Here is a 24,518-nt window from a genome sequence, read left to right on the forward strand (position 1 = left end):
CAGCTCAGCTGAACACTGACACACACGTTCTTGCAAGATTGTGCTCAGTGTTATCTGTCAGGTTTGATAACGCTAGCCTTTTTCTTTTCCTAGATGAGTTGTGTATTTTCTTGTAGAACCTGTTACTAGGAGCAGTTGGGTTATTTATGTCCAGATCCAGTCTGAAAAACTGAAAGATAAAGATGGGATCTTCCTCGGCTGCTTGTGTTACCTGCGAGTTGCATGAGATAGTTGCCGCTCCATTTATTGAATGCTCACTATTCCAAGCAGAATTTACAGAGCAGGTACAGCTGTGGGGGAAATAACCTGGGTTCTACTCACAGTTGAACAGGAATCAGAGTTGTTACCTAGATAGAAGCTTGTGCCACGAGTATCTGCGGAAAGGCTACTTCATGTATTAGGATCTGTACCTGGGCCCTGGAGATAAAAGGGCAAATTAGAACAGGAAACGAGGTAGAGCTTCGTTTCTGAAGCTCCAGCCCTGTGAGCACACCCTCCAGGGCTGGAAGTAGCCTTGTTTTTGCTGATGCATATAAAAGAAAGAATGCAGGAGGTTGCGATGAGAGTTTGCAAGGCTCTCTGTTTACAAGAAAAAATTGTCCCTTTTTGTTCGTACATACAGCTAATGCAGCCTGGAACAATCCCGTTTAATTAGAAATATCTTTAAGGCATTTTGATGTTGGTTCCCCAGAGAGTGCCGTGCCTTTATCTCTTAAGTCAGATACACACCCTGTTAAGTCTGAAATTCACACAAAGGGTTTCACTCAGCTTGTGTAAGGAAACTCACCTGGTCAGCGTCACTTTCACTTGCCTGTGCTCTACCACCAGGCAGCATTCACAATTCTCCACCAAGTGACCTCCAAGAGGTGCTCTGTGCTGTTCTCTTTTTGATCCAGATCAGGAAACCCGGGCAAAAGGAGACTCAGGCCTTGAGCCCAGTAGGGCAGCACCCCCAGGCAGGGTTTATCCACTTGGCCAAATGGTGGCACAGCGCTGCTGTGCTGGCATGAAGCATTTCCAACAAGGAAGGTTTTCCTTAACTGCTCTTTACAAATGTAAACATTCTAGAGCCAGGCTCGCCAAGGTCCAGTTACTTCTAAACCCCACATTCCCTGCCTGAGCACTGTTCCCTTCAGGCATGCACATTTTGGAAAACACGATTGTGAAAGAAATCATCTTGATGCTACGTTTCTGATCAGGCCAAGCCAGTAACTGGTTTTGCTTTTCAGGATTACAGGAAGATGCACCGAAGCCTGCTCCAGCTAGAAACCAAATGTTGACCAAAGCCGAGCCTCTCCCCGGCATCACAAAATCACCGTCCTTTCCAGGGGCGCAGGCAGGACCAGCGCTTGTGCCCCACCGCCCGCCACCCAAAGTTCCAACCACAAAGAAGCCAGCCCCGCTGCAAAGGACTGGAGTCAAGATGGAAAATGTGAGTTGCAGCCAAAGTCATCCAGCCTTTGTTACACAGGGCGAAGATGGCGAAAGGGGTGGGCTGTTAAAGTTTTTAGGAACCCTGTTATATAAAGTGTACCCAGTGCTTAGTCAACGGGCACTGAAATGGTTTTGTGCATTGCAGGCTTTAAGGGCATAACAACATACGGGGCAGTCAGAAAGGAAAGGAGCCTGAGTTCCCTACTCAGCTTTTTGGTTTGTTGGTCTCTTCTCTTAGATTTTGTTTCTTGTCTTCTGTTTTGTCGCAACACTGTTAAGGTGAATGGAACTGAATGTAAAAATGGCTTGTCTCCAGTACTCTGCTTCCCCTCCAGATTTGGAGGGGAATGCTATCTCCAGATTGCATCATGTTCATTTCACAGAACCACAGACTGGTTTGGGCTGGAAGGGACCTTAAGGACCACCCAATTCCACCCACCTGCCATGGGCAGGGACACCTGCCACCAGCCCAGGTTGCCCACAGCCCCATCCAGCCTGGCCTTGAGCACCTCCAGGGATGGGGCACCCACAGCTTCTCTGTGCCAGGGCCTCACCACCCTCACAGTGAAGAGTTTCTTCCTTATATCTGATCTCCATCTACCCTTTTTTAGTTTAAAGCCCTTCTCCCTTGTCCTACCCCTACACCTCCTGCCAAAGAGTCCCTCCCCAGCTTTCCTGCAGGCCCCCTCTAGGCACTAGCAGGCTGCTGTAAGGGCTTCCCAAAGCCTTCTCTTCTCCAGGCTGAACATCCTCACCTCTTCCAGCCTCTCTTCACAGGAGGTGCTGCAGCCCTCAGATCATCTTTGTGGCCCTCCCCTGGACTCATTCTAATAGCTCCGTGTCCTTCTTGTGCTGGGGCCCCACAGCTGAACGCAGGACTCCGGGAGGGGTCTCACACAAGCAGCACCTGTTCCTAAGGACCACCCTTTATCACTGATCTCCACCTGGACACCGAGCCGCTGGCCACAACTTTTTGTGCAAGCACCCAGCCAGTTCCTTACCCAGGGGGTGGTCCAGCTGTCAAATCCCCGTCTCTCCCCTTTAGAGACAAACATCATGTGGGACAGCGACAAGTGCTTTGCATCAGTCCGATCAGATGTCAGGTGCTCTTCCTCTGTCCACCAACGCTGTAACCCTATTGTGGAAGGCCACCAGATCTGTCAGACAAGTTTCTTCTAGGCCAATGCACCAAAAAATGCCATCATCTCATTTGGGAGCCATCTCCCAGAATGCTTTTTCTCTTCCTGTATTCCTACTCTGATTATGAAGCATCAGAACCATCTTCACAGCACACGTATCTAGTTGTTCTAGTAAAATTAGGAAGAAAGACTTCCTTGCTGTACAAAGAATTAGTGTTTCAGTCAATCTCAACAGTTCTATTTTTTCTTTTTGAGTTATTTCTGCTATCTAAAGACTGCAGTTCAAGTCAGAGACAAAACTGCTTAGAAATCTCTGATTTTTTTTCAATACCAGCACTCTTTGGCTGAGTATTAAATTCAAAAACCGAGCCTGGCTGCCTTACTAAGAGGCAGAGCAGGGGTATACATCTGCAGGATAGAGCTCTGCCATGAATCCCGAATAGCGAGAGGCAGCTGATGTGCAGGATTTAAGACTCATCCTTTCTTTATCGGTGTTTGCTTTTAATCACAGCATGAGTGTTCCGCTCGGTATCGTGGCAGCTTCCTGATCCATAGACAGTTCTGCGTCCTGCTCAGAGACATCCAACTTTTCTCACATGCCTCATAATGGGATTCAGCATTTCACTTTGGATTCTACTCAAGAGCTGAAGTTCTTAAAAATACTCACCCGTAGGCGTGGGTTTTTAATCTGTCAGGTCTCTACAGTGGCTGTATTTCTTCACCTCCTAGGGCTGCTGAAATGATTGTTTAATAGTGAAAGCCATTTAAGTACCAGAGCAGCACAAATGTAACCTTTCAGATCCTGCCTTTGACAGAACCTCAGCAAGCTTTGTTTCAGGTTGGTAGGAATCCTGCCTTACCTTCCTTTGCCAAGGCATTCACCCCTCTGTAATGGAGTTTGTGCCATCTCCACTGAGCAAAATCAAAAAGAAAAAACAGACACCAGTGTGTGCTTTTTCCTTAATCATTCAATAACAAGGAGTGATCCAGTTGTTTTCTATTTATCTTGTCCCCACTCCCAGGGCACTCCTGCAGAGTGCTACCTTGGTGTTAGTTATATGAAATCTCTTGCAGGAATTTCTCTATTTCAGTTTGACTCTGGTATCAGGCTTACACGTTCCTCCATCCGTGTCCTGTACGTGAATACATCTATCCAACCCACCTCTATTTCTATCGTTCAAACAGCCACGCACTCAAAAGCATGTGTTATTGCAGACAGAAATGACAGGGGCTGTGGCATGACACGAGCTGATGGCCTCCCGTTAATACACCCCCCCCCATGCATTCTTGCTTAAATAATATGAGTCAGCAGGGAGATGTAACAAATAACTCCTCAGAACTGTGTCAGTTTGGCCTGGAGCTAAATCCTGACAATGAAAGAGAGATGGTCACAGAGAGGTATTTCTCATACAGGGAGCGAACAGGCTGTAGGATCCTTGTCCTCACACAGCACTCTGTGCATGAACACTGGTCCAAGGCACGATGGCTGAGGCAGAGCTAAGCAGGTAGTTTCAAATCGTGCTGCCAAGCCTCCTCTTTGTACTGCTTTTTTTCTTCCAGAACTGTCAGCTTTTCTCGGTAACACCATAAATAAAACTTGCGCTCCAAGTGACTCACAGTTCAAGGTACCATTTTTGTTCTCAAACTTCTGGTTCCTTTCTCCCCCCTCAGGCCACGTCTACAGACGAGCACTGTGACCACCAGGCAGCACAGAACCCTTTTGGCTCGACAGAGCCCTGTCTCGAAGCCGCAGCTATTCTCAGTCCGACCAAGATTACTCCAGTCCCCAAGCCCAGAACAGCACAGCCTGGGAAGCCTCAGGAGAGCAGCGAAAAGCAGCTCCCTTCGCCAAGCACGGCCGAGGCCAGCGCACTGCCTGCGCAGGGCACAGCCTTTGTCCCGAAGGTGCCACCGCGAAGAAAGAAGTCGGCTCCTGCAGCTCTTCACCTGCAAGTTCTGCAGAGCAGCGACAACCCGCTTCTGCAAGGGCTGATGTTCAACTCCAACAACAACAACCCTGGGCTCTGCCCCCAGCCTCAGGACTCCGCTGTCCTCCACGCTGCCCCCTCGCAGTCCGCCCTCCTAGCCCCTACGTTTGCTGCCAGCCCAGAAATCACCACAACGAAACAGCTGGCACCAAACACTGAACAGATCGCCAACCTTCGGGGTCCTCTTCCTCTGCCAGGCCAGCATGCACAGCTCCCAGACAGCAGCTCCCTTGCAAAGAACACCGGTCTTTTGGACCTGGACTCTTCCTGCCACCTTTCCCTACAGGCAGCATCAACGACTTCTTCAGCACAAACTCCAGAGAACTTAAAACTCCCCGGCTCAAAAGATTTCAGCCACTGGGTTACGTTCAGTGATGATGAAGACAGTGGTGCGCCGTCAGAAGGGTTCGACAAACTGCTCATCTCAGAGCAAAACAAAAATGCCTTGGTGAACACAAATAATAATTTAGAATTGTAAAGTTTGTCCCCTTAATGTTAATCCCCATAATTATGATGCAAAATAAAAACCTTTTGCACAAAGCTCCATTAAGGAAATGCCATCTGTCCGTGCTACATTTCATTGCTGTGTTTGAAGACAAAGGTACTGCCCCTGGAGGGAAGTGTACAGAGCAGCCTAATGTCACCTACAGTTTGTTTGAGAAGTTCTTTATTCTAAATTATTTCTCTTTATTAATCCATCTTAAGGTGTTTTATTTCAGCTATGAGTCATGTGTTAGAACATGTAATGATATATGGAAAAAAAAAGATATTAAGAAAAACATTTTCCTGTACAATATATATTAACCTATTGCTGTCACCTAAAATAAAGCACCCTTATCTTGACTAGCTAGACCGCTACAGTTATTCTGGAACAAACGTCCCTAGGGGGAATGCACAGCAGCAGAACTTAGAGCAGTATCCCCGCTACTGTTCTGCTGAGTTTCCACTGGGAAAAGCTTAGGCATTGTCTTCTGGTGATAACTGCAGCCGTGACGACCCCCAGTACTTACCTTGCTCACTCAGTCCTGTGTTGGAAACAGGAGGTGTGTGCTGTGAGCATGGGAAGCAGAACTACGAGCGGTGTTGCCCAGACATCAGCCCTGCAGCCTGTTCATTCTGTACCTGGGAAGAATCTGCCACCTGCTGCATGAACCTCAGCAGCTTTTCTCGAGGTTTTGGTAAGGACACCCCCGGTGCTAAATTGTCTGTCAGCTGCAGGAGCTGTGCAGGCTCTTACCTCGCCTGTGCAGTACAGCTGGAGAGCAGAGGGGCCGTTTGTTTGAAACAGGCAGTGAGAAATGATTGCAACGTCTCGTGGTGATTTGTTAATTTAATAATAAAAGATCTTGATGCTTCGCCTAAGGAGAATGTTTTAAAGCAGTAGGTATGGCTAAAAAAAAAAACAAAAACCACTCTTGTTTTCAGGTTTTCTGCAGAAAAGCTGTATTAAAAGAAAGTTCTGAGCTTTTTTTTTCCCTGCAGGAAAATTATATGACTTGCTCTCAGTTGCTTGGAAACTGGGATTCAGCCACTTCCCTACTATTAATATCTCACTATCTCACTGCCGTGACCAAATTCTGAACACACAGCATCCTGTAAGAGAGGATGCTGCCTCTGAGCACCTGCATTCCTCTGCTCTCTCGCTCCCCAGCACCGATAAAACCCAGAGCTAAGCTCCTTACAGACGTGCCCGTTTAGCACAGCAGCCAGCTGGTGAATCACGAAGCAGCAGGACAGTCAGCTCCCTACAATACGACACAGCCCCTTACCCTCCTCATCCTCCCCTTAAAACACAGCGATTATTTACGGGCACAGTTCAGTGTGAAACACTAAGAGCAATAAAAAAGAAAGAGTACCTTATATGACCATGGCCAGCATCTTCTGCAAAGATAATTAGCAGCTCGAGGACAGCCAATTTACATGGTAATGAAAGTGTTAGCAGGAAAGCCAATTAAAGTGGATTTACACAAGTCAAATAAAATCTACTTCATTACTCTCTTTGACTAAGGAAAATATCTGCCCTTTACCATTTTCCCTTATGTCTGTGTATGTGGCAAGCTGCCCGTTAGACTACAAATCCCTGTTTTCCACCACCAGTGACAGCACACGCTGTTCAATCACAGCAAACCAAGGGAAAGTGACAGTCCAGGTGAAAAGGATGGAGCAAAGAATGAAGAATCTGCTCCCTCACTGCATTACCCCTCACACTGTGCCCAGTCCCTCAGCCAGGAGCTTTTCAGAGGCAGCTGCTTGTGACCTGGGCTCTGCTTTTAACGTCCAGGACAAGGGAAGCAGGGCCAGGCTCACTGCATTTGGGAAACCATCACAGCAGACTCAGGCTGCAGGAGGGGGGGATTCTTTCCTGCTTGTTCTGGACTAAGCCCAGCCCCACCACAACGTGAACAAAGGCCAAGTGACCAACATAGTCCGTACCTGCTCCCCTTTTCTTCTCGAGATTTGTTTTCATCAGCTTCCTGCTTGCATCACGCTACGGAAGTGCCATTTCCAGCAGACAAGCGATTTCTGGGAAATCACCTCCTTTTCTGGAGGCAGCACAGCAGCGCTGATTTTTGTAAAAGATACGGAGAATAAAAAACCTCCACAACAATCGGTGCAGTCACACACACAGAAACTTGGGAAGTAAAGAAAAGTGGGAGCTTCACTCAAGTTTCATTTGTTCTCCATCTCACAGTATTAATGTTACTCGTGACATTCTCAGTAGCTGTTAGCACAGCCACTGCTCGAACTGCAACCAGCAGAGACCAACGTAAACTTTTTATACTGTTGGTCAGTGTTGACTAATTAGATGCATACTTTGCAGCAAAAGCAGTGTCTCATTTTGGAACAGCAGAGCAGGAAGATAGGGTGGGTAAGAAATCTTCCTTCAGCATGTATACTTTTAATGCAAAGCATCTTTCTCAACTTTCCTTCAGGGATAAAACAACAACTGTATTTTACCAGCTCCTTATAGTCTGATGGGCTTTGCAGGTAGGTGATCACTGAAACAACAGCGAAAAAAGGGAACCAAAACTGAAGTATTTTTTTTAGAATTTCCACTCTAATAAAGCTGTATTTTTATTGTTCCTTTTTTGGGTCCAAATTTGACATTTTCACCAGAGTGAAAAGTTGTCCTTTCCTTGATAGCTACACTGCCTAGCACCACGAAGCACAAATCACTGTTTGCACTACTGTAAAAACAGCAATTAAAACTTGATTACTGTTGGTACCAGAAATCCCAGCACAGGTACACAACAGTGCTGGACAGCCTCAAGCAGGAGAGCTGACAAATTCCTGTCAGCGTTCCCTTCCTGCCTTACCATTTGCGTCTCAGCGCAGACAGCTCCCACACACCTCCTAGCCACACCTGCAGCTGGGTGGGATTAAGGACAGTGCTTGAGGAGTAAGAATCCGCCCAAAGGCTCTATGTTCTGAATTAACGCGACACCAGAGGAGCACAAGAGCTTACGTGTCTAACGGGAAGTGAACAAGAACACTGCAGCAGACCCATATGGCTCTAGGGCCAGTGACTGTACATGATTTAGGAGGCACTTTTGCAAAACCTAAAAGCACAACTGCAAACCTGCTCAGCCTGGCAAAACACCAGTGGCAAACTGTACCCCTCAATGCTCTTACTTGAGACAAAGGGTAAGCATTACCTTGCTCCAGCACAAGACCATCACTGAGAAATACTGCAGGTCTTTAATAAACATGAACACGAAGCAGAGCTATCTTTTCACAGATTGTTCACCTTTAATACATTTTGTGGTATGTCTAATACATTTTTAAAAACACAATTTAGTTACTATATGTGGAAGAAACACCCTGAAAGTTAGTTTTAAAAGTTGCACATATATACACACAGTAACAAAAAGGAGAAAGTTGTCTCACAAGTTCCAGTTACAAAACAGAGATGCATTACTCAACAAGATTAATGTTATGTCATTGATCTGAGTCCCTCGAAGCCACAGAACTCTATTAAAATCAATACAAGACTTGTCAGACTGAGCACAGTTATTAGAAGCCCTGTCTATTGACAATGAATTCAACGTACCTCTTACTTTGTGAATACAAAGTGTGCTGATATATTTACACTCTGAAGTCTGAACCACGGTGTAAACAGGATAAACCTCTAGAAATTAGGGAAGATTGGTACATTTTCTATTTGAAATACTGCCACCTAGCGATCTTTCCTGTATCTTGCTTAGGGGGAAAAAATGCTTTTTTTTGTTGCTAGTGCAGTCCTGCACCTTCTCTGTACTGCTGTGAGCTGTGAATTTTACGGTGCAGCTGCAGCAGGTCACAGCTCAACTTCCAAAGATGTATCTTCAAATACAGCATCCTCCTGGACCAGAGTGCTCGGAAGTGAGAAGAGCTGAGGGGTCCTCAGAACCTGGCAGGACTGCAATGGCTGCTGACCCCTGCGCCAAGCCCACGCAGAACTGCAAGGAGCATTGCACACCTGACAGCTTTCAGGGCCGTAATTCCTAGGCCAGGAATATCAGATCCATCACATAAATGCTACGAGATGTCTTCAGCCTGTCATCAATGCAGGCCTTATTTAACAACTCGTCAGCCAGGGGAGCACAGCCTAATCATAGCCTATGCTCATCTTCAGAGAGAGTTGGGGGTGGAAGGGAAGGAAGGAAGGGGACCACAGTTCTGCTAGCTTCTCTTAACTATGTTGCAAACTAGCTGTGCCTTTAAAAAAGTGGCTGAGCAGTGCCATTTTTTTCTAAAAATAATTATTTCTCATTAGTACTGTTAAGGTATCCTTAACATAAAGTCAAATAAGACTCCACTAATTCTTTCGCTGTATCTACACCAGTAAACAGTTGGGCCTCCCAAAACCAAACGTTTGGGATCCTCTGCATTTTCACCAAGGCAAATTACAAAAACGCCTGTACTTGGGCCACTAACCAAAACGCTGCCTTCACGCACTTGGGTAAATGTCCTCAGGCTTCTGTCTCTCTATTAACATGGGCAGTAAACCAAAGCTTGAAGACAGCCACTTGCTTCTTCCCCCTTTTTACTCAACAAATAGCTATCTCAATTAATTGTTTCTGATTCTCAATGTAAGATTTTAGTCCCAGATATATATTGACTTTAATGAGACTGCCTGCCTTCAGAGCAACCTTTCCTGGCTAAAAGGAGATGCACAGGCACCCTCCACAGTCCAGTTATTACTCCAGAGGGACATCTGTATACTGAGTGAAACTTATCTTCCACTGCCTCCCCATCCCTCCTCAGCCAGATTGCTGGAGAATTTGCACATATTTTGTCAACAGACCATGGTTACTTGAAGCCACTCGCTTTCTTTTTGCCAGGTTTATGGGAGTGTCTTTCAGTTTGTATTTCTTTTGGATATATTTTAGAAATAAAGTTAGAGAGGTCTCTAAGTTGGAGACATACTAAAAATTGTTTTAGCAGCAGATACTACTGACACACCATCTCTGGGGTTGTGCAGGTCTTCTAACAAGTGTTAGGAGAACTTACTGTGGTACACCAAATAGTGGAAATAAACAGATAAGGATGGCAAAAACCTCAGTCTCCGAGGTCTGTGGCTAAAACGTCCTGAATGAACTTCAGCGTCCGCTGGTACAGGAAAGCATTCTTATTCTTTGGCTTACAAATATTAAGGTGATTCACATCCACTGGAATAAGGTCTCCAATACCTAACCCTGAGAGAGAAAAAAAAAAAAAGAGGAAAAAAAAGATGAAGAAAAAACTACCAAAGTTTGTAAGATCACCAAGACTGAAAAGCACATGTTACGTTAGCATTTTATCTCTCAAAAGCAATTTCTCTTGCCTTCTGTTTAACTAGCTTGGCTCAGTTATTTCTTAAACGTGCTAAAAGCATCAACACGTGCTGTCAATAACCTGATAGGCTGTACATTGCTGCAAAAGCCACGCTGGTAAGCCATTAGGTCTGGAGTTTTCTGTCTTTATCAGGAACTCAGAGATGTACATTTCTCCATACAGACAACTTTGAAGAATCAAAGCTCCATTTAGCAGCACCCGGCCACTGGTTAAGTCCTAACTGCACTTTAAGCACTGACTCGAACAGGGACAGGGTTTAACCCAGGGTACCCACATTCTGAAAAAGTCTAAATCAGTGCTGTTTTTTACATCACTACTAATCGCCCTGATTCCTTAAGAAATACTGTGATGTGGAGACTAAAAAGAGAACTAGAGTGAAGCTGAAATATGCCACAGATCACTACACACATTTCCAATGAGATTAAAAGCTTGCCTTGCTTGGCTGTAGAATACAAGCACTCCATTTCCACTGACAGATCTTGGGGCACACTACTGCATTTACTCTTTCCTGACAGCTATCGCTACTAGTTTACATTTCACTTAGGTTGCTGTAACTGCCACATTCCAGTTTATTATCTATTCATTCAATTTCCTGTGAAATCCTTCATTTTGCTTGGAACTGTGCATTTCAAGCCACACAAAATTACTCTGGAGCAGAATCAAGGTTTGCTTCCACGTGCACAAACATGTATGTAAGAAACACTGAGTGTATGGCTCATCAGCCTGATTTCTGGGAAAAAAAAAAAAAAGAGTGGGGTATCACTGAACTATCATGAACCCTAAAAATACTTCGGAGAGAGCTCACATGCTGCACTGTATCATCTCTAGAAGAGAAGTATACTACAAAATCATTAAGCACACAGTGCTTATTTGTGCATTTTTTTTTTCCTACTAAAGGCAAAACAGTGGAGAGAAATCTTCAGGAGGCAAACTATGTTAAACCACATTAATTAACCACCGTAAATATGGAAGATAATTTTTCATTAACAATGAAAAGCAAGTTAGTGACTTTTTATTTCTATCAACAGTTTGCTGATTTTCATTGTTATTTTTTAAAGGAGAAAATAGCTGGAATTTTTGGGAGCTTCTGAAACACTATTCAGCCTCCCTGTGCAAGGATAAACAACAGTTACTCATTATCATAAAGGAAAGGACTACACCAGTGTAACACTAGACCTGCTTTTTGCAATAAGCAAGCTTTACTGGCACTTGGAACAAAAAATCAAACAATTGGTATTGTAAGACACAAACACAGCTTCCCTCTGATCTCAGCTGGAAGATTGTAGTTTAAATTCAGCCAAGATTTTAAACAAATAAAAAACACACCAAAACATAACGTGTATTTTTCTAGGTCCTTCTCCCTTAGAATCCTTCCTCATAATAAATGCCACATGAATTTGTACAAAAGTAAAGAAAAGTTGACTTACTTGCTGATTCTAGCGGTACGACATGCAGTTTTATCATGCTGCCTATGTGTGTGGGTAAGGTTTCGGCAAAACTCAGCACTGGAAATTTCTCATCTTTGGCAAAAGACAGGAAGTCATCGTTCAGCTCTTTAAGGGCAGGTGAATCTGAAAAAGAGTAACATAATTTTTGCAGTGGTATCTTAAACAGAAGATTAGAACTTTTGTCTGAAAGACTCCATTCCCAACCAGATATTCTGGAAAAAAATAAAGACTCCAGTAAAAGGAGTAGCTTTTTTTTTTTTTAATTTCTTTTTCCAGAAATCATATGCAACACATTGTTTACTCCTGCATTGCATGTAACCTATTTAGGATTCTGAAACTTAGCACGTTACCTTGCTAAATGAACTAAACTATTCTTCTATAAACTTGCTCTGACTCCCTTTCCCCTCCCCCACATCTGCCATCAAAAAAAAAAGTTACTCTTGTCAATTCAACACAAACATAAACATAAGGAGAGTGTTTGTTGGGTTTAATCCATTTTTTTTCCTGATAGCATGATAAAAAAATTGATAAACATCATGAACAGATTAGCACAGATCCCTGCTGTTAAATGGAAGCAAAGTGAGCATACCCTTGCTGAGTTCTTTAACCTCCACAGAAGGAAAGAGAAGATATCTGGCATTTATGGAATATTCAGCCAGCTGGGACCCATGGTGAGGTACGCTATAAAATATGATTCCTCTTGTGTTGTTTACAATTTTACCCATTTCTGGATTCTTGGAAGCATCCACCAGCATCTTTTTGACTAGAAGACCTGGCAACAGAAACTGAATTAATGCAGGAATTTAAACCACCATGAAAATAATGATCATGTTATATTATCCATGAAGCAACTAAAGCATATTCTTGCCTCAGTTGATTAGTCCTTGGTTTGTCAAATCTGTAAGATTAAGTCAGAAACAACGACTGAGACATTAAAATGAAATGTCAACGAATGACGCAAATCCATTTCTACCAACTTTTACGATTCGCTTTAAGTCTGCTAATGACATTTAATGTATGCCAGATCACGGAGAAAAATTTGCCTCTGAATTGCCACTTATGTGGATTTCAACTCATTAATTTTGTGTTTTTAAATCAACACAGTACAAACAACAGGAGAAAAATCCATTCGGAATGTGTGTGCTACTGAATATAATGCAACAGGAAATTAGAAATCTATTCTGCATTTTTAGATCTTTGTAATTATTTTTTTTTTTAACCTAAAGTTTTTTTTACATAAACTAAGTTTAGGTAAAAATCTAGGTTTTAAACCTAGTTTCACCTAAACTATTCAGAATAATTGCCTTTCAGACTGAATTTGGTTACCAGCTTATTCTGAAATGTAACAGCAGATATGTACATTCTATCAGACAGGCAAGGTACTCACCACCCATGCTGTGTGACACCCATACTAGGGGTCTGTCTCCAATCCCAGCAGCTCTGAGCTTCTCAAGAAGCTCATTGCTCCTGTACGCAATTGACTTCCTGTAAAGAATAAACAAACACGAGCACAATGAAGCAGAAGTTGAATGGCAATGTTAAGCAGAATAAATTTTCAGTGCTGCAGGTTTATGAAAGTGAATTCAGTAGATAAAACATTAATTACTTAATTATTATTACTACATTGAAAACTAAAATTGTCAAAAACTTCTGCAATGTCAACTTCATAGGGATGACAGGAATTTAAACACATTCAGCTTCTTGGCCTTGCCAGAAAGTGTTATTTTAATTTCATTCACTTCCTTTAGCTTTAGTTCTGCAAATCTCTTTTAAATATTTTAAAAGCAAGTATTTACACAGTTTTACAGAATAATGTTTTAATTTTACAGAAGCATCATCAATGCATAATAAACTTTATCCTCTGAACCAAGAATACGCCTAATATCTGACAAAAATGTACTTTGCTAAACAATGCTCAAATTGTGGAGCAAAGTTATTCAGGAAATTAATAACTAATTGCATGATCAACCATTACATTAAAAAAAAAAATCAAAGATGATGTCTATAATACTTTTCCAAATAATTATCTCTAAATTCTTTGTACTAGAACAGGATAAAACCATAATGATCTCCACTTTATAACTGATGAAAAGGATAAGTAAGCTACGTGTTAAAGGTTGAAAATGAATCTTCTGTGATAGAACCACAACAAAACTGATCCCAATCCCCAACCTAAGCTTGAAAGGGTGAAATCATCACTCCTTCTGTGCATGATTACTGTTACACTATGCAAGAAAGACACTTTGATAATGGAAACATCAGGATATGGGGGCAACCACTGTGCAAAGCCTAATTCACTTGATCTCTACTGGTTCTCAGCATTCTCACTAGAATTAGCTCTAAGATAACACATATGAGAAGGACACTCAGTTGTGTTTTTTCAGCTAAGTAATAGGCTTTAGGATAGCTGAGGGACTTAAAAACCTCAGTAAAAAATACGTGTTTGTTACTGTCACTCTTCTGCCTGATTTCAAACAGAGTTAATAACAGCCACATCTTCCTTATTTTTTCCTGCTTATGTGTTTACTTCCATTCAATAATTGCATCATTTTGTTGTGTATCATTAGGGAGGAGGGTATTAACAAGTGCCAAGCTCTCAAGCTCTTACACACATGGTGCTTTTTTTTCTCCCGTTCACAAAACATAATTAATTTTCAGATTCTTAATTTGTCAGCAATCACACACGTGCTTTTATGGAAGTCCATGAGTTGAATCTAGTTACACACTGATGTATCTGCATAACAGACTGAAGGATTCAGATTAGGATTTGATTCAAAGATCACTGAAGTCAATTACTGAGTCTGAAATCCATTCAAACCAAATCATCTTTACAGGCTCAAAGTATTTTTATTTTTTTGACGTAACATGTTCGGAGGTAGTGTCTTCCTCTAATCTATCTGGTTCCTGGTCAGTAAAACACAATTCCTCTGTCAAGGGCAGTGGTTTTATTACACTATCAGACCAAACCTCAGCGTGAGTTTGAGATTTAATCAATTATTTCTTAATTTGTGTCTAAAACTTAATTTCTTAAAAAAATCCTAGTTTAATAATGTCTAAAACACTCTTAATTTAAAACAATCTTAAAACAGTTGCTGCATTTCATCTGTCGAAGACTTATTGGAATCTCTTTCCAGGAAATAACATTTCTTGAATAAAATAATATGCTTTGTTTTACCATGAGTAAAAGTCACAGTACAGCAAACTGAAAGACAGTTGGGTCATTTTTAAGTTTAAGAAATACTCGCCTTAACATGCAAAACTCATGTTTTATTTACATCTAATAGAATGGTTTAGTGTCTGCTCTAAACATGAAGCAGAACAGGCTGTCAGAAATTAGGAAGTTGCAGCAGTTTAAATCATGTGGTTAAAAAGCTCACATAAACATGACTGTACCCTATTTTTTTCTAAGCTTGATTTTCAAATGCAGCAGGAAAAGTTAATTTTACTGTTTCACCCTAGGTGAAACAAAGGATTAGCTTTATGGGTCTCCCTCTGGATCCCCCTCCAACCTGCAGACATTTCATTTGTTACCTGTGAGGCTCAACAGGACATTTTGCTTTCCAGTCACTCAAACGTGTGTCATATTCCACAGATATGATTCTAAGGGTGGGACAGTCTGAAGCCAGCCATGTCTAAATTAAAGAAAAAACACCACCAAAAGGAGCTTGTAATTGAAGTACTGAAACTCTTGCAAGCACTTTATAAGCAAAGGAGCAAAGTTGTTATTATGAGGACAGCATCAAGCAAGATTTCTGCTCTTCATTAAAACCCAAACACATCTTACAGCTACACTATTACTCTTTTATTGCATTCTGGCAAACTCTAGCCAGCTCCTTAGCCAAAAGTAGGCAGAGGATGGAGATGGATTACTAACTTGTGCATTCCTGGCTCCATCTCCTGGGTGACACAAAAATTACAAAGACTACTAAAGAATGATTAGTTCAAGTCTTAAAGAGGTACTTTGGTGGTTATACCAACGTGAGTTGCTTGAAGCAGTAATGACTTATTTACCAATCATATTTATGCAACAATCTGCACACATTGAAATACTCACACTGACATAAGAAAACATAGTTAACTTGTTTAAAGATGTAATTTTATGTATCTTTCCAAGCAGTAACATTCCATCAAAAAGAATGAGAGCATGAGGTAGGTGGACATTGCCTCCTGTTTCACCAGCAGAATGATGTTGACACCCCTAACTTTAGCAGGGATTTTCCTTTGCAAGAACAACCTGCTCAAGACTTCAGCTTGCTAACAAAAACATATGAGGAACTCAAAAAGTGCTACTTGCATAACAGATTAAAAGTCATTTGATTCAAAATAGACAACTGCCAGACAGCATAATTCTAGATCATCTGGATCATTTCTCCTTAAAGAGAAAACACCAACTTAATGTGAAAATGTGTCTCTTTTTTTCTTTTACCTTTGGCCAGCACTGGCTGTACTCCTCTTCCACTTCTGAAGCCTTTTTATCCAAAGGCTGATCAACGTCTTGCTGTCGCCAGGTTTTAAATGCTGCTCCCAAAAGACCATGAACAAAAAGGATATCTGCTCTGATGGGCTGACTGATACAGAAAGGAACTATTAAAGAGATGTGTGGTACATATTCTTTCAGCAAATTAAATTTACACAAAACATTTAACCTAAGGGGTACCAAAATGCTATTTCTAACACCATACACGATTACCTGTCTTATGGACAACATGTCATGACATTTCATGACATTTTAAAGAGGATACTCAGATCAAGACAAACAGGAATCCACCCAGAAGAGAGATCTAGAAAGAGGTATGGAAAGTACCAACCTCTTATTTCATATATTTCCATAACGAAAAATGCCATTCTCTGCACCTACTATTGATGCAGCTTCCTAGTTCCTGGTTTGTCATCAAATCAGACTTTCACTAACTGACTCCCCTGTCTTCAGTGAATAGCACCAATGACCCAGGGAGTAATAGTTACTAAGTGACATACCACGTTGGAGACTGCTTCAGTCCCAGATAAACAATCACTACTAAAAGAAGCTGATGAACAATCACTATTAAAAGAAGGTGAGGCTTCTTTTACTGCAGCTTAGGCCAACGTGCAGCTGCCAGGAGAATAATTGCAGGGCACTGTGTCTCAGAAGACAGCCAGTGCAAAGGTTAAACGTATGCAAAGCAATAATTCATCTCATGATTCACGTCTGAATTTTCCAAGCAACACAATAATACTCCTCTCACAGCTATGGGCTGCTCTAAAGCACTTCCATTGTTCTCTTATTTGAGGATCTAAATCAAAGTCACCTCAACCCACTAAAAAGCCAGAGGAGCAAGTGACAGGAGTACAGCTGCATTCTGACTCAACTCTTCTGAAGTTTTAACCGAATGTTATAGCGAGTAACTAAAAGTCCAGCACGCACAATTTCTTCTGCTTTACCTGCTACGATATTGTGGATGTAAGATGTAAACACCATCTGGATACTTCTCTTGTACTGTGTCCCTGTCTAGATTAGCCAAGGCTCTGGATGCATGAGAAGACTGAATGACATGTGGGGATTTCATTACTTCAGCAAGCACAGAAACCCAACCTACATGGAAAATATAAAGCAGCAGGTTAACTATCTAGAAACATCAGCCAGACAAGAGAACTCAGAAACATCATCCTTCAATAGCAGTAATCATGAAAACAGACATTAGAACATAAGAATGGTAACATCACATCAAATTATTTCAACCCACTTCTCTTTACTACGGGAAAGCCAGCACTAGGTAAGTGGAAATGCTACTATTAAAAATCCAGAGTGGTAAGGAGGCAACATATTTTACTACTATTCAGCTTATGATCAGAAGCAGAACCTCTTCTCAGAAGGAAAATAAAGTGCATCAGCAGGTCAGCACAGTGGTCACAGAGAGAGAACAGATCTCAACTCTCTTTTTGCAGGTAAGATGCAAGAAAGACAGCAAACAGAAATGTCCCCAAGAGAAAATGAAACTTGAATCACAGGATAAAGAAAACAACCCACCGGAATCATGGCAGGTGGAAAAACTGATGCTTGCTGTGAACAGCCATTTCTAATTTTAAATACCAGAGTGTGTAAAATTTGTTTAGGGAACTAAAGGGTTTTATTATTTACTATTCTAACAATAACATACTATTTATATTTGTCAAGCGAGAATAAGTGACAGAAACCTTTGAATACATTCCTCAAAGTTTTATGTCATAGCTAACTCCAGAAAAAACAGACACTTTATAGTATCTCACCTAACAAAACTTACAGTTTCTTAGATACAGATGAGGATGTTCATAGACTACTGAGAAATGCAAAGGAATATCTTTTACACAACCACACATACAAATACAGCATTTAAATGTTTTAAGAGAAAACTGAGTCAGATTGATTGTATGGATCTGTGATGAATGAGGAAAAAACATTAAAACCTAGGCAGACAAAAACCAACAAAGTATTCAGAGTACACATCCACACAAATTGGGAAAAGGGTGAAAATTTGACATAAATTTTTTTCATGAAGAAAAATTTCCTAAATTAAAAATAAGCTTGCTCCTAGAGTGGACTGAAGAATATTTTAAGTGCTGCCAAGGATCTCGCGGAAAACATCCTCAGCAGGGGATAACCGGGTAGGGGTTAGGCTGCAAACTGAAACAGCTGTGAGAACATGATGCACAAGCAGCAGGACACGAAGGAGCCCACAGGCACCAGAAGTTACACAGGCTCATCTCTGTCTCCTACCACTGTAACGGTTCTGGTTTCTCACACTCCAACTACCTCACAGAGAGACAGCAACACTGCTCCTGGCAGTCCCCAGGTTCCCCTGCTCTTTCTCTGCCTCTGCTTTCCTCTCCACCACGGTGTAGCCTCAGCATGAGGACCAAGCAGACTGGGACAATCGCCTCTCGTGACCTGCTGACAACTCCTCATTTGATGCAGCCCACGACCCTGTTGGCTTTTGAGGCTGCAAGCACCCACTGCTGCTTCACATCAAGCTTTTCATCCACCAGTACTCCCAAGTCCTTCTCCACGGGGCAGAGGTTCTTCCTTCCCATGCATCACCCAGCAACAAATGGCAAGTCTTACCGGTTCATCAGCAGCAGCATCCAGCTGCTCATCTCTGGAGTCCAGTTCTGTCTAAAATTCTGTTTATACTAACAGCTTTGTCCCACAGACCTCCTTACTCTTCTGTTTTGATCTCTTCCTCTATAAATATGGTTTCATCAGTCACCATAGTAACATAAGAATGGTCCTACAGCTCACAACAAAGGCCTTTGCAGTCCCAGCTGTCCTCTAAGACAGCAGTAATGGCAGTTGTGGAAAGATAAAAGAACAATAAAAGGACAAGTAGATAGTGCTGATTTTCCACTAAAACTTCTCAGCTTTCTGCAGTCAGCTCGGGGTTTTCTGAGATATAGACAGCACCTGTGCATTTTTCTTTCCATTAATTTTTCTAATCAATTTTTCACAGCTCTGCAAGTCTTCAGCAACCACAATATTTTGTATCAAGTTTGAGTTTGGTTATATGTTATATGGAAAAAAAAAATACTATTTTAAATTATCAGAAGTTAAAACAAATAATGTACGAGAATCTTTGGTCCAGCATTACAAGAAACATCAGATGATTGTTCCCCCTTTGCCTTCTCTACCCCAACGAGCGCTTTACAAATCTTCACCATATTCTCCTTCATTTTTTTTCTCCCAGGCAAAGTGTCTTTGTCATTTGTTCTTTACACCACAGACATTGAAAATTTTCAGTCATCCTCATCATCTTTCCTTGTACCTCTGCTACTTCTCCTTTTTGCAAAAATGCACACTGTGGTTAAGAGGTAGATCCCAGCCTGGATGCATATAAAAAGCAGAATATTTATGTTTTCCATTTTTCTTTTTATTCTTTCCTATCAAAACATTGGGAATTATTTGTTTGGTACAGAACAAGAAGAACTTCACTCTAATCTCTAGAGACTATTAATAGAAGGGGCCTCAGAGCAAAGTTTACCAGAAGTTACTTGCCTAACAAAAGCAAGGGAGAGTGGGAAGCCATGTTTTACTTTATTCCAAAATGTGAGGACTACAAGCTGGTCCTTCATGAGACTAAAACACGGTCATTTAAAATGTAGTATTTATAAGGTAGATGATCTCTAAGAGTAGGAAATTCAAAAGACTTCTGCCAGTAACCTGAACCAAACATCAAAAACGTCCAAATTTTCACCATTCATTAAAGACCTCTGCAGCACTGACATCTATTGGCTAGACAGCATACAGAAGTTTTTAAATCAACAGTCTAAACTATCTGGATGTTTTGTGTAAAAACAAAACAAAAAAAATAAACAAGAAAGAGACACACACACAAAACATATATAGAAGACACACCATTACCACAGTCCGTTGCATTTCACAATAGTGCTGAATCCACTGAAAAATTTAGAATAGAGACATAGCACTCAGGCTGCTTGCGCTTGCTTTCTTTCCTTTTACCTGCACGTACTATGGATGAATGAAGGCGTTCATCCAAAGCCATATTTCCAATAATACGGATTATGTTCCTCTGTATTTTTGCAGAATCTTTACGTAGTTGGTATATCCTCTGTAGCAGCTGAAGGCCTCCTTGAGCTTCAATTTTGTCACAGTGAGAAGAAACCTGGTATCATGTAACAAATACAACAATAAGTAGATGCTCTGCAAAAGGTTCTCTGTGATGCTTTTAATACAGGAAATAGGGAGCTTTTAGGAGCTGATGTCATACACAGTCCTTATTACATAAAAATTCTTATTAATCTAGCATTTATAATGTCATAGTCAAAAAGGGAGTAAATATTTTAATATGTTAAATTACAAGCATGCTTTCTAAAGATTGACAACCTGAAAGATGCTGAGCATCATTGCTCTACTCTCTGCATCTGTGGGAGACGGGATCACTGTCCACTTGGCAGTTGAAGTAAAGTTCAAGAGTCTGAGCAGAGCAATCGTCTGCATTTGTTAAAGCACTAAGTCAGCAGGACTTACAGACGCATGCAGGCATACTACAGGGGAACTTTTCCAGGCTAATTAGAAATAATAACAGAACTTACAGATAACTTACACACATGATTCATATCAGTCTCAGTTGCCTGAAAGCTCTTACAAATAGATGAGGGGTAGGAGACAAGAAAGTAACTCCTTCCCAGTACATGGGAGCCTTAGAAAGGAGTGTTTGTAAATGTAAATTTTCAGTTGTAGAAATATTACCTTAGAATGTTGCACTAAAGCTTGCAAGCAGAAGAGTTCTACTGTCTCTGAAGGAACTTTACTCAGTGTCTCACAATATGGAAGTCCATTTCCCCCAAAACACCATAAGCCTCCCTGAAATGAGAATCAGTGAAAATGATAACACATTCCAAATGGTTACATAAAATGAGCATTTCTGAAGTAAAATGTTAAGTGTGTAATGATCTATAGAAATTGCTACAGAGTGCTCTGCGTATATGCATTTTTTAAATGTGCAAATTATACAGCAGCATGCCATAAAAATGTCTATTTTTAACTGAAAATATTAAATAGATTTTCAATCAGAAGCCTCTATAGTCTATTAACTTCAAAACATACAATAAAGGGAGAAAAATGTAGGATTTTTATTCACGTTAATGAATGTCATCTTTTGTTTGCTTAATGGTAAGGAAGAGAGATTCAGACTTCAGCTAGACTTCCATAGTTGCAAGAATGAGAAGAGGAGGAAAATAAGGTCTTCAACACTTAGTACAGTCTCAGAAGCCCAGTCTGTCTCAATCTCACAGTAGGAAGACCAGCATAACTTTGAGAAAGAACAATTTTAAGAAAAGGTTGGATGTGGCACTCAGGGACATGGTTTAGTGGATAATGTTAGTGGTAGGGGGACAGTTGGACCAGATGATCTTAGAGGTCTTTTCCAACTTGAATGATTCTATGATTTTTTTAGGACCGTGTGATTATGCAAAATGTTTCCAAGTGTGGCCTTACCAGAGATTTTTTTGTAGCAAGAGCCCTTGCTGTGTAAACAACAACAGAATCTCAGTGTAAAAATATTACATATTGTTTGTGTCATAGGAAATAAAGAGTTCTTGCATTCTGAAATCTCTAAATAAACCCCATTAGACATCGTTATTACAATATGACAGTTGAATCTTCTTAACAATAAAAGAACAAACAACGGTAAGATGAAATGTGAAACATCACTTTACAAATACTGCAAAGGGAAGGAAGTATTCTGGATAAAATGCTGAAATACCTGCTTTATGGGAAGGCTTGTAGATAAAGATATCATCTCTTACTAGACCAACTAGTGCAGCTGGGAAAAATAAACAACCTTTCAAATACACTGACTGTACATAGAAGAGATTTTACTAAGTAGTAATGTCACAATGTCTCTGTATTTCTCTTCCTCTTACAATGCTCAAAAATAAGGAAATAGGTTTGTATCTTTGAGCTCTGCAGGAACAAAGAAACCAAATAGTTCTGTTCTGCAGATGGAAACTCACCCTTTGTGCAGCAAGAGTCTGACTGCTTTCACGTAAAGCAAGAGATGTGAAGTACTGAACACATGGATCAAGATCGGTCTGAGGTAAAGACACTAATAACAAGCGAAGCTGATCTTCTATGAGATAATCCTGTGAGAAGTAAACACAAAGTAACTGTTAATTCTGTCCAAAGCATGAAACAAAACACGATACAGAAGAACAAAAAGATCTTAAATAATTCAAGCAGCTAAATTAATATGGCCTGGACTTCAGTGCTCTGCAACTTGGGTTTAATAGTTATACTCCTGTAAAAACTTCGAAGAATGGTAATTCTAAAACCAGCCAATTGATTGATGAAAAGTAAGATTTAAGCTTCATACTTCGGTGGCCTTTTTCTATTAAGTGTGGAAGGGAAAAAGAAAGAATGGGATGCTCTTGGCACAATAAGCTTAAAAGTTCACCCATACCTACACAGTAATTTTGATGCTGCTGTGTAAATTACTAGTCAAAACTACAGGCACTACTACTATTTTAACCTTCAAAATATTCATACAGGTACTTCATTCCATTGTAGGTGACAGGAGAACAGACTCAACAAAGTAATTTTATTTGCACACAGACAAAGAACTTCTAGTTACTCTAATTCTTGCTACAGAGATGGAGATCTGTCTGATGTGCAGAGCAACACTTGCTGACAGAATAATTTCCTTCAACTACCTAAGTAACAGATTGGTATCTGTAACTCCAATCACCCAGTAATCATACTGCTGTAAAAATAAAGCATATACACAACCATATACTAGTATAACCTAGTACCTCAGGACTGATAGGTACAGATCCACCATCATGTAATGTTACAGAAATAATAAAGGAAAAAAGTCACTACCAATCAAAGCTGATTTTCAGAGTTTTACTGTCTAAGATGTACAGGTATTCTATGACAGTGATGGTTCTATGATTCTCTTCTATGACAGTTCTTATCTTAGGCTTTCTGTGCCAATTCTGTGTATTTAAGAAGCTGACCTGATGCCAGGATTGCTCAAACCATCATATATACATACTTAGTGATTAATACAAAACCAAAGCAAGGTCAAATCTATGCAATAGATCGGTAGTCAATAGTTGGGAAAAAAAGAGGTGGGCCTATAGCATACCTAGATATAAAGAAAACAAGTCAGGTAGGCATTACTGTACGCAAAAAGAATGGGGAAGAACCATATCTCCGATTCAGAATCTCTGAGAGCATTCAGGAATTTAAGACAGGTAACTTAAAGCTGTTCTAGACATTACAAATTTGCTTAACTGATTAATCTGAGTCACTGTATCACGGTACAAAGCATTTCTGCAGCTAAAAATCACACTAACTGAATTTTCTGTTGGAATACCAATCAATTAGATCTAACAAGAACTGTGATAACACCTGCACTTGGCAGCCATGTGGTACACTCAGAACCGTTTCCATACCTACATAGCCACGGTTACAGCTGCGTGCCAGAGCACTATTCAGAGCACCACACTAGCACAGAGAGGACGCAAGGTCCTCCAGGAGTGCTCTCTAGACATATGATTCTGTCAGAATCAACAAGGCAACCTAAGATGACTTAATATAACATGGCTTTGCATTGCCTGTCAGGTACAGACAGGCAGAGCATGCATCAGACTTGTGACTGGAACCAGCTTCATTGCTGCTGAACATGTAATTCAGACATACCGTCAAAGAAAATTATTGTTCAAACCCCTATTCCTAGCTTGTTGCATCACACCATTCACTAATACAGATATACTCCAGGGGCGTACCACTATACTATAGTTTTGTATTTTGGTCTTCATTTCAGTACCAATTTTCTCCTCCAGAGGAACTCCACTCAGTATGGTCACAAACAATGCAAGTCCTATAAACAAACACGTAAGCAAAAATCAATACCTACATTTCATTTACTTACATTCTTCGTTTTTGGCAGTGATGGTGGAGGCAGAAAAAAGCGAAGATCGACATCTTTGGATCGAGCCAAACCTATAGCAGTCCTCTGATCACAGGCTTGAGCAACAGTACCATACTGATAATCTGTAGTAAAAGAACTTCAGTGTTAGGGTTAAAACTGACTGTAAAGATGTCATTTGGTTTTAAATGTGGTTTCTGATCCACTTTGTAACTGTACTTGAAAACAGAATAATGTCTCTACATACTACTTAAATAAGCTCTGATTTTGGAGTCACGACTTCCAAAA

General features: G+C 40.9%; 2 protein-coding genes across 11 annotated transcripts in view; one reads left to right on the plus strand and one right to left on the minus strand.

Moving 5' to 3' along the window:
* Window positions 1–5,404, plus strand: part of SYNJ2 (synaptojanin 2) — a 70,120-nt gene extending 64,716 nt beyond the window's left edge. For all 8 annotated transcript variants that reach the window (XM_072035947.1, XM_038177450.2, XM_038177451.2 and 5 more), the window contains 2 exons: window positions 1,230–1,432; window positions 4,245–5,404. In XM_072035947.1, coding sequence (XP_071892048.1) covers window positions 1,230–1,432; window positions 4,245–5,039 — 998 coding nt within the window. In that variant the 3' untranslated portion in view covers window positions 5,040–5,404. The remainder of the gene's footprint in view (window positions 1–1,229; window positions 1,433–4,244) is intronic.
* Window positions 5,405–8,287: 2,883 nt separating this feature from the next.
* Window positions 8,288–24,518, minus strand: part of SERAC1 (serine active site containing 1) — a 30,009-nt gene continuing 13,778 nt past the window's right edge. For all 3 annotated transcript variants that reach the window (XM_027454407.3, XM_005025650.6, XM_005025651.5), the window contains 11 exons: window positions 24,234–24,355; window positions 22,312–22,440; window positions 21,047–21,160; window positions 20,297–20,459; window positions 17,248–17,398; window positions 16,253–16,394; window positions 15,358–15,458; window positions 13,214–13,311; window positions 12,416–12,598; window positions 11,806–11,949; window positions 8,288–10,239 (listed from right to left, as the gene is read on the minus strand). In XM_027454407.3, coding sequence (XP_027310208.1) covers window positions 10,103–10,239; window positions 11,806–11,949; window positions 12,416–12,598; window positions 13,214–13,311; window positions 15,358–15,458; window positions 16,253–16,394; window positions 17,248–17,398; window positions 20,297–20,459; window positions 21,047–21,160; window positions 22,312–22,440; window positions 24,234–24,355 — 1,484 coding nt within the window. In that variant the 3' untranslated portion in view covers window positions 8,288–10,102. The remainder of the gene's footprint in view (window positions 10,240–11,805; window positions 11,950–12,415; window positions 12,599–13,213; window positions 13,312–15,357; window positions 15,459–16,252; window positions 16,395–17,247; window positions 17,399–20,296; window positions 20,460–21,046; window positions 21,161–22,311; window positions 22,441–24,233; window positions 24,356–24,518) is intronic.

This window comes from Anas platyrhynchos, chromosome 3 (genome assembly GCF_047663525.1).
Source record: "Anas platyrhynchos isolate ZD024472 breed Pekin duck chromosome 3, IASCAAS_PekinDuck_T2T, whole genome shotgun sequence".
In the NCBI taxonomy this organism is placed as follows: Eukaryota; Metazoa; Chordata; class Aves; order Anseriformes; family Anatidae; genus Anas; species Anas platyrhynchos.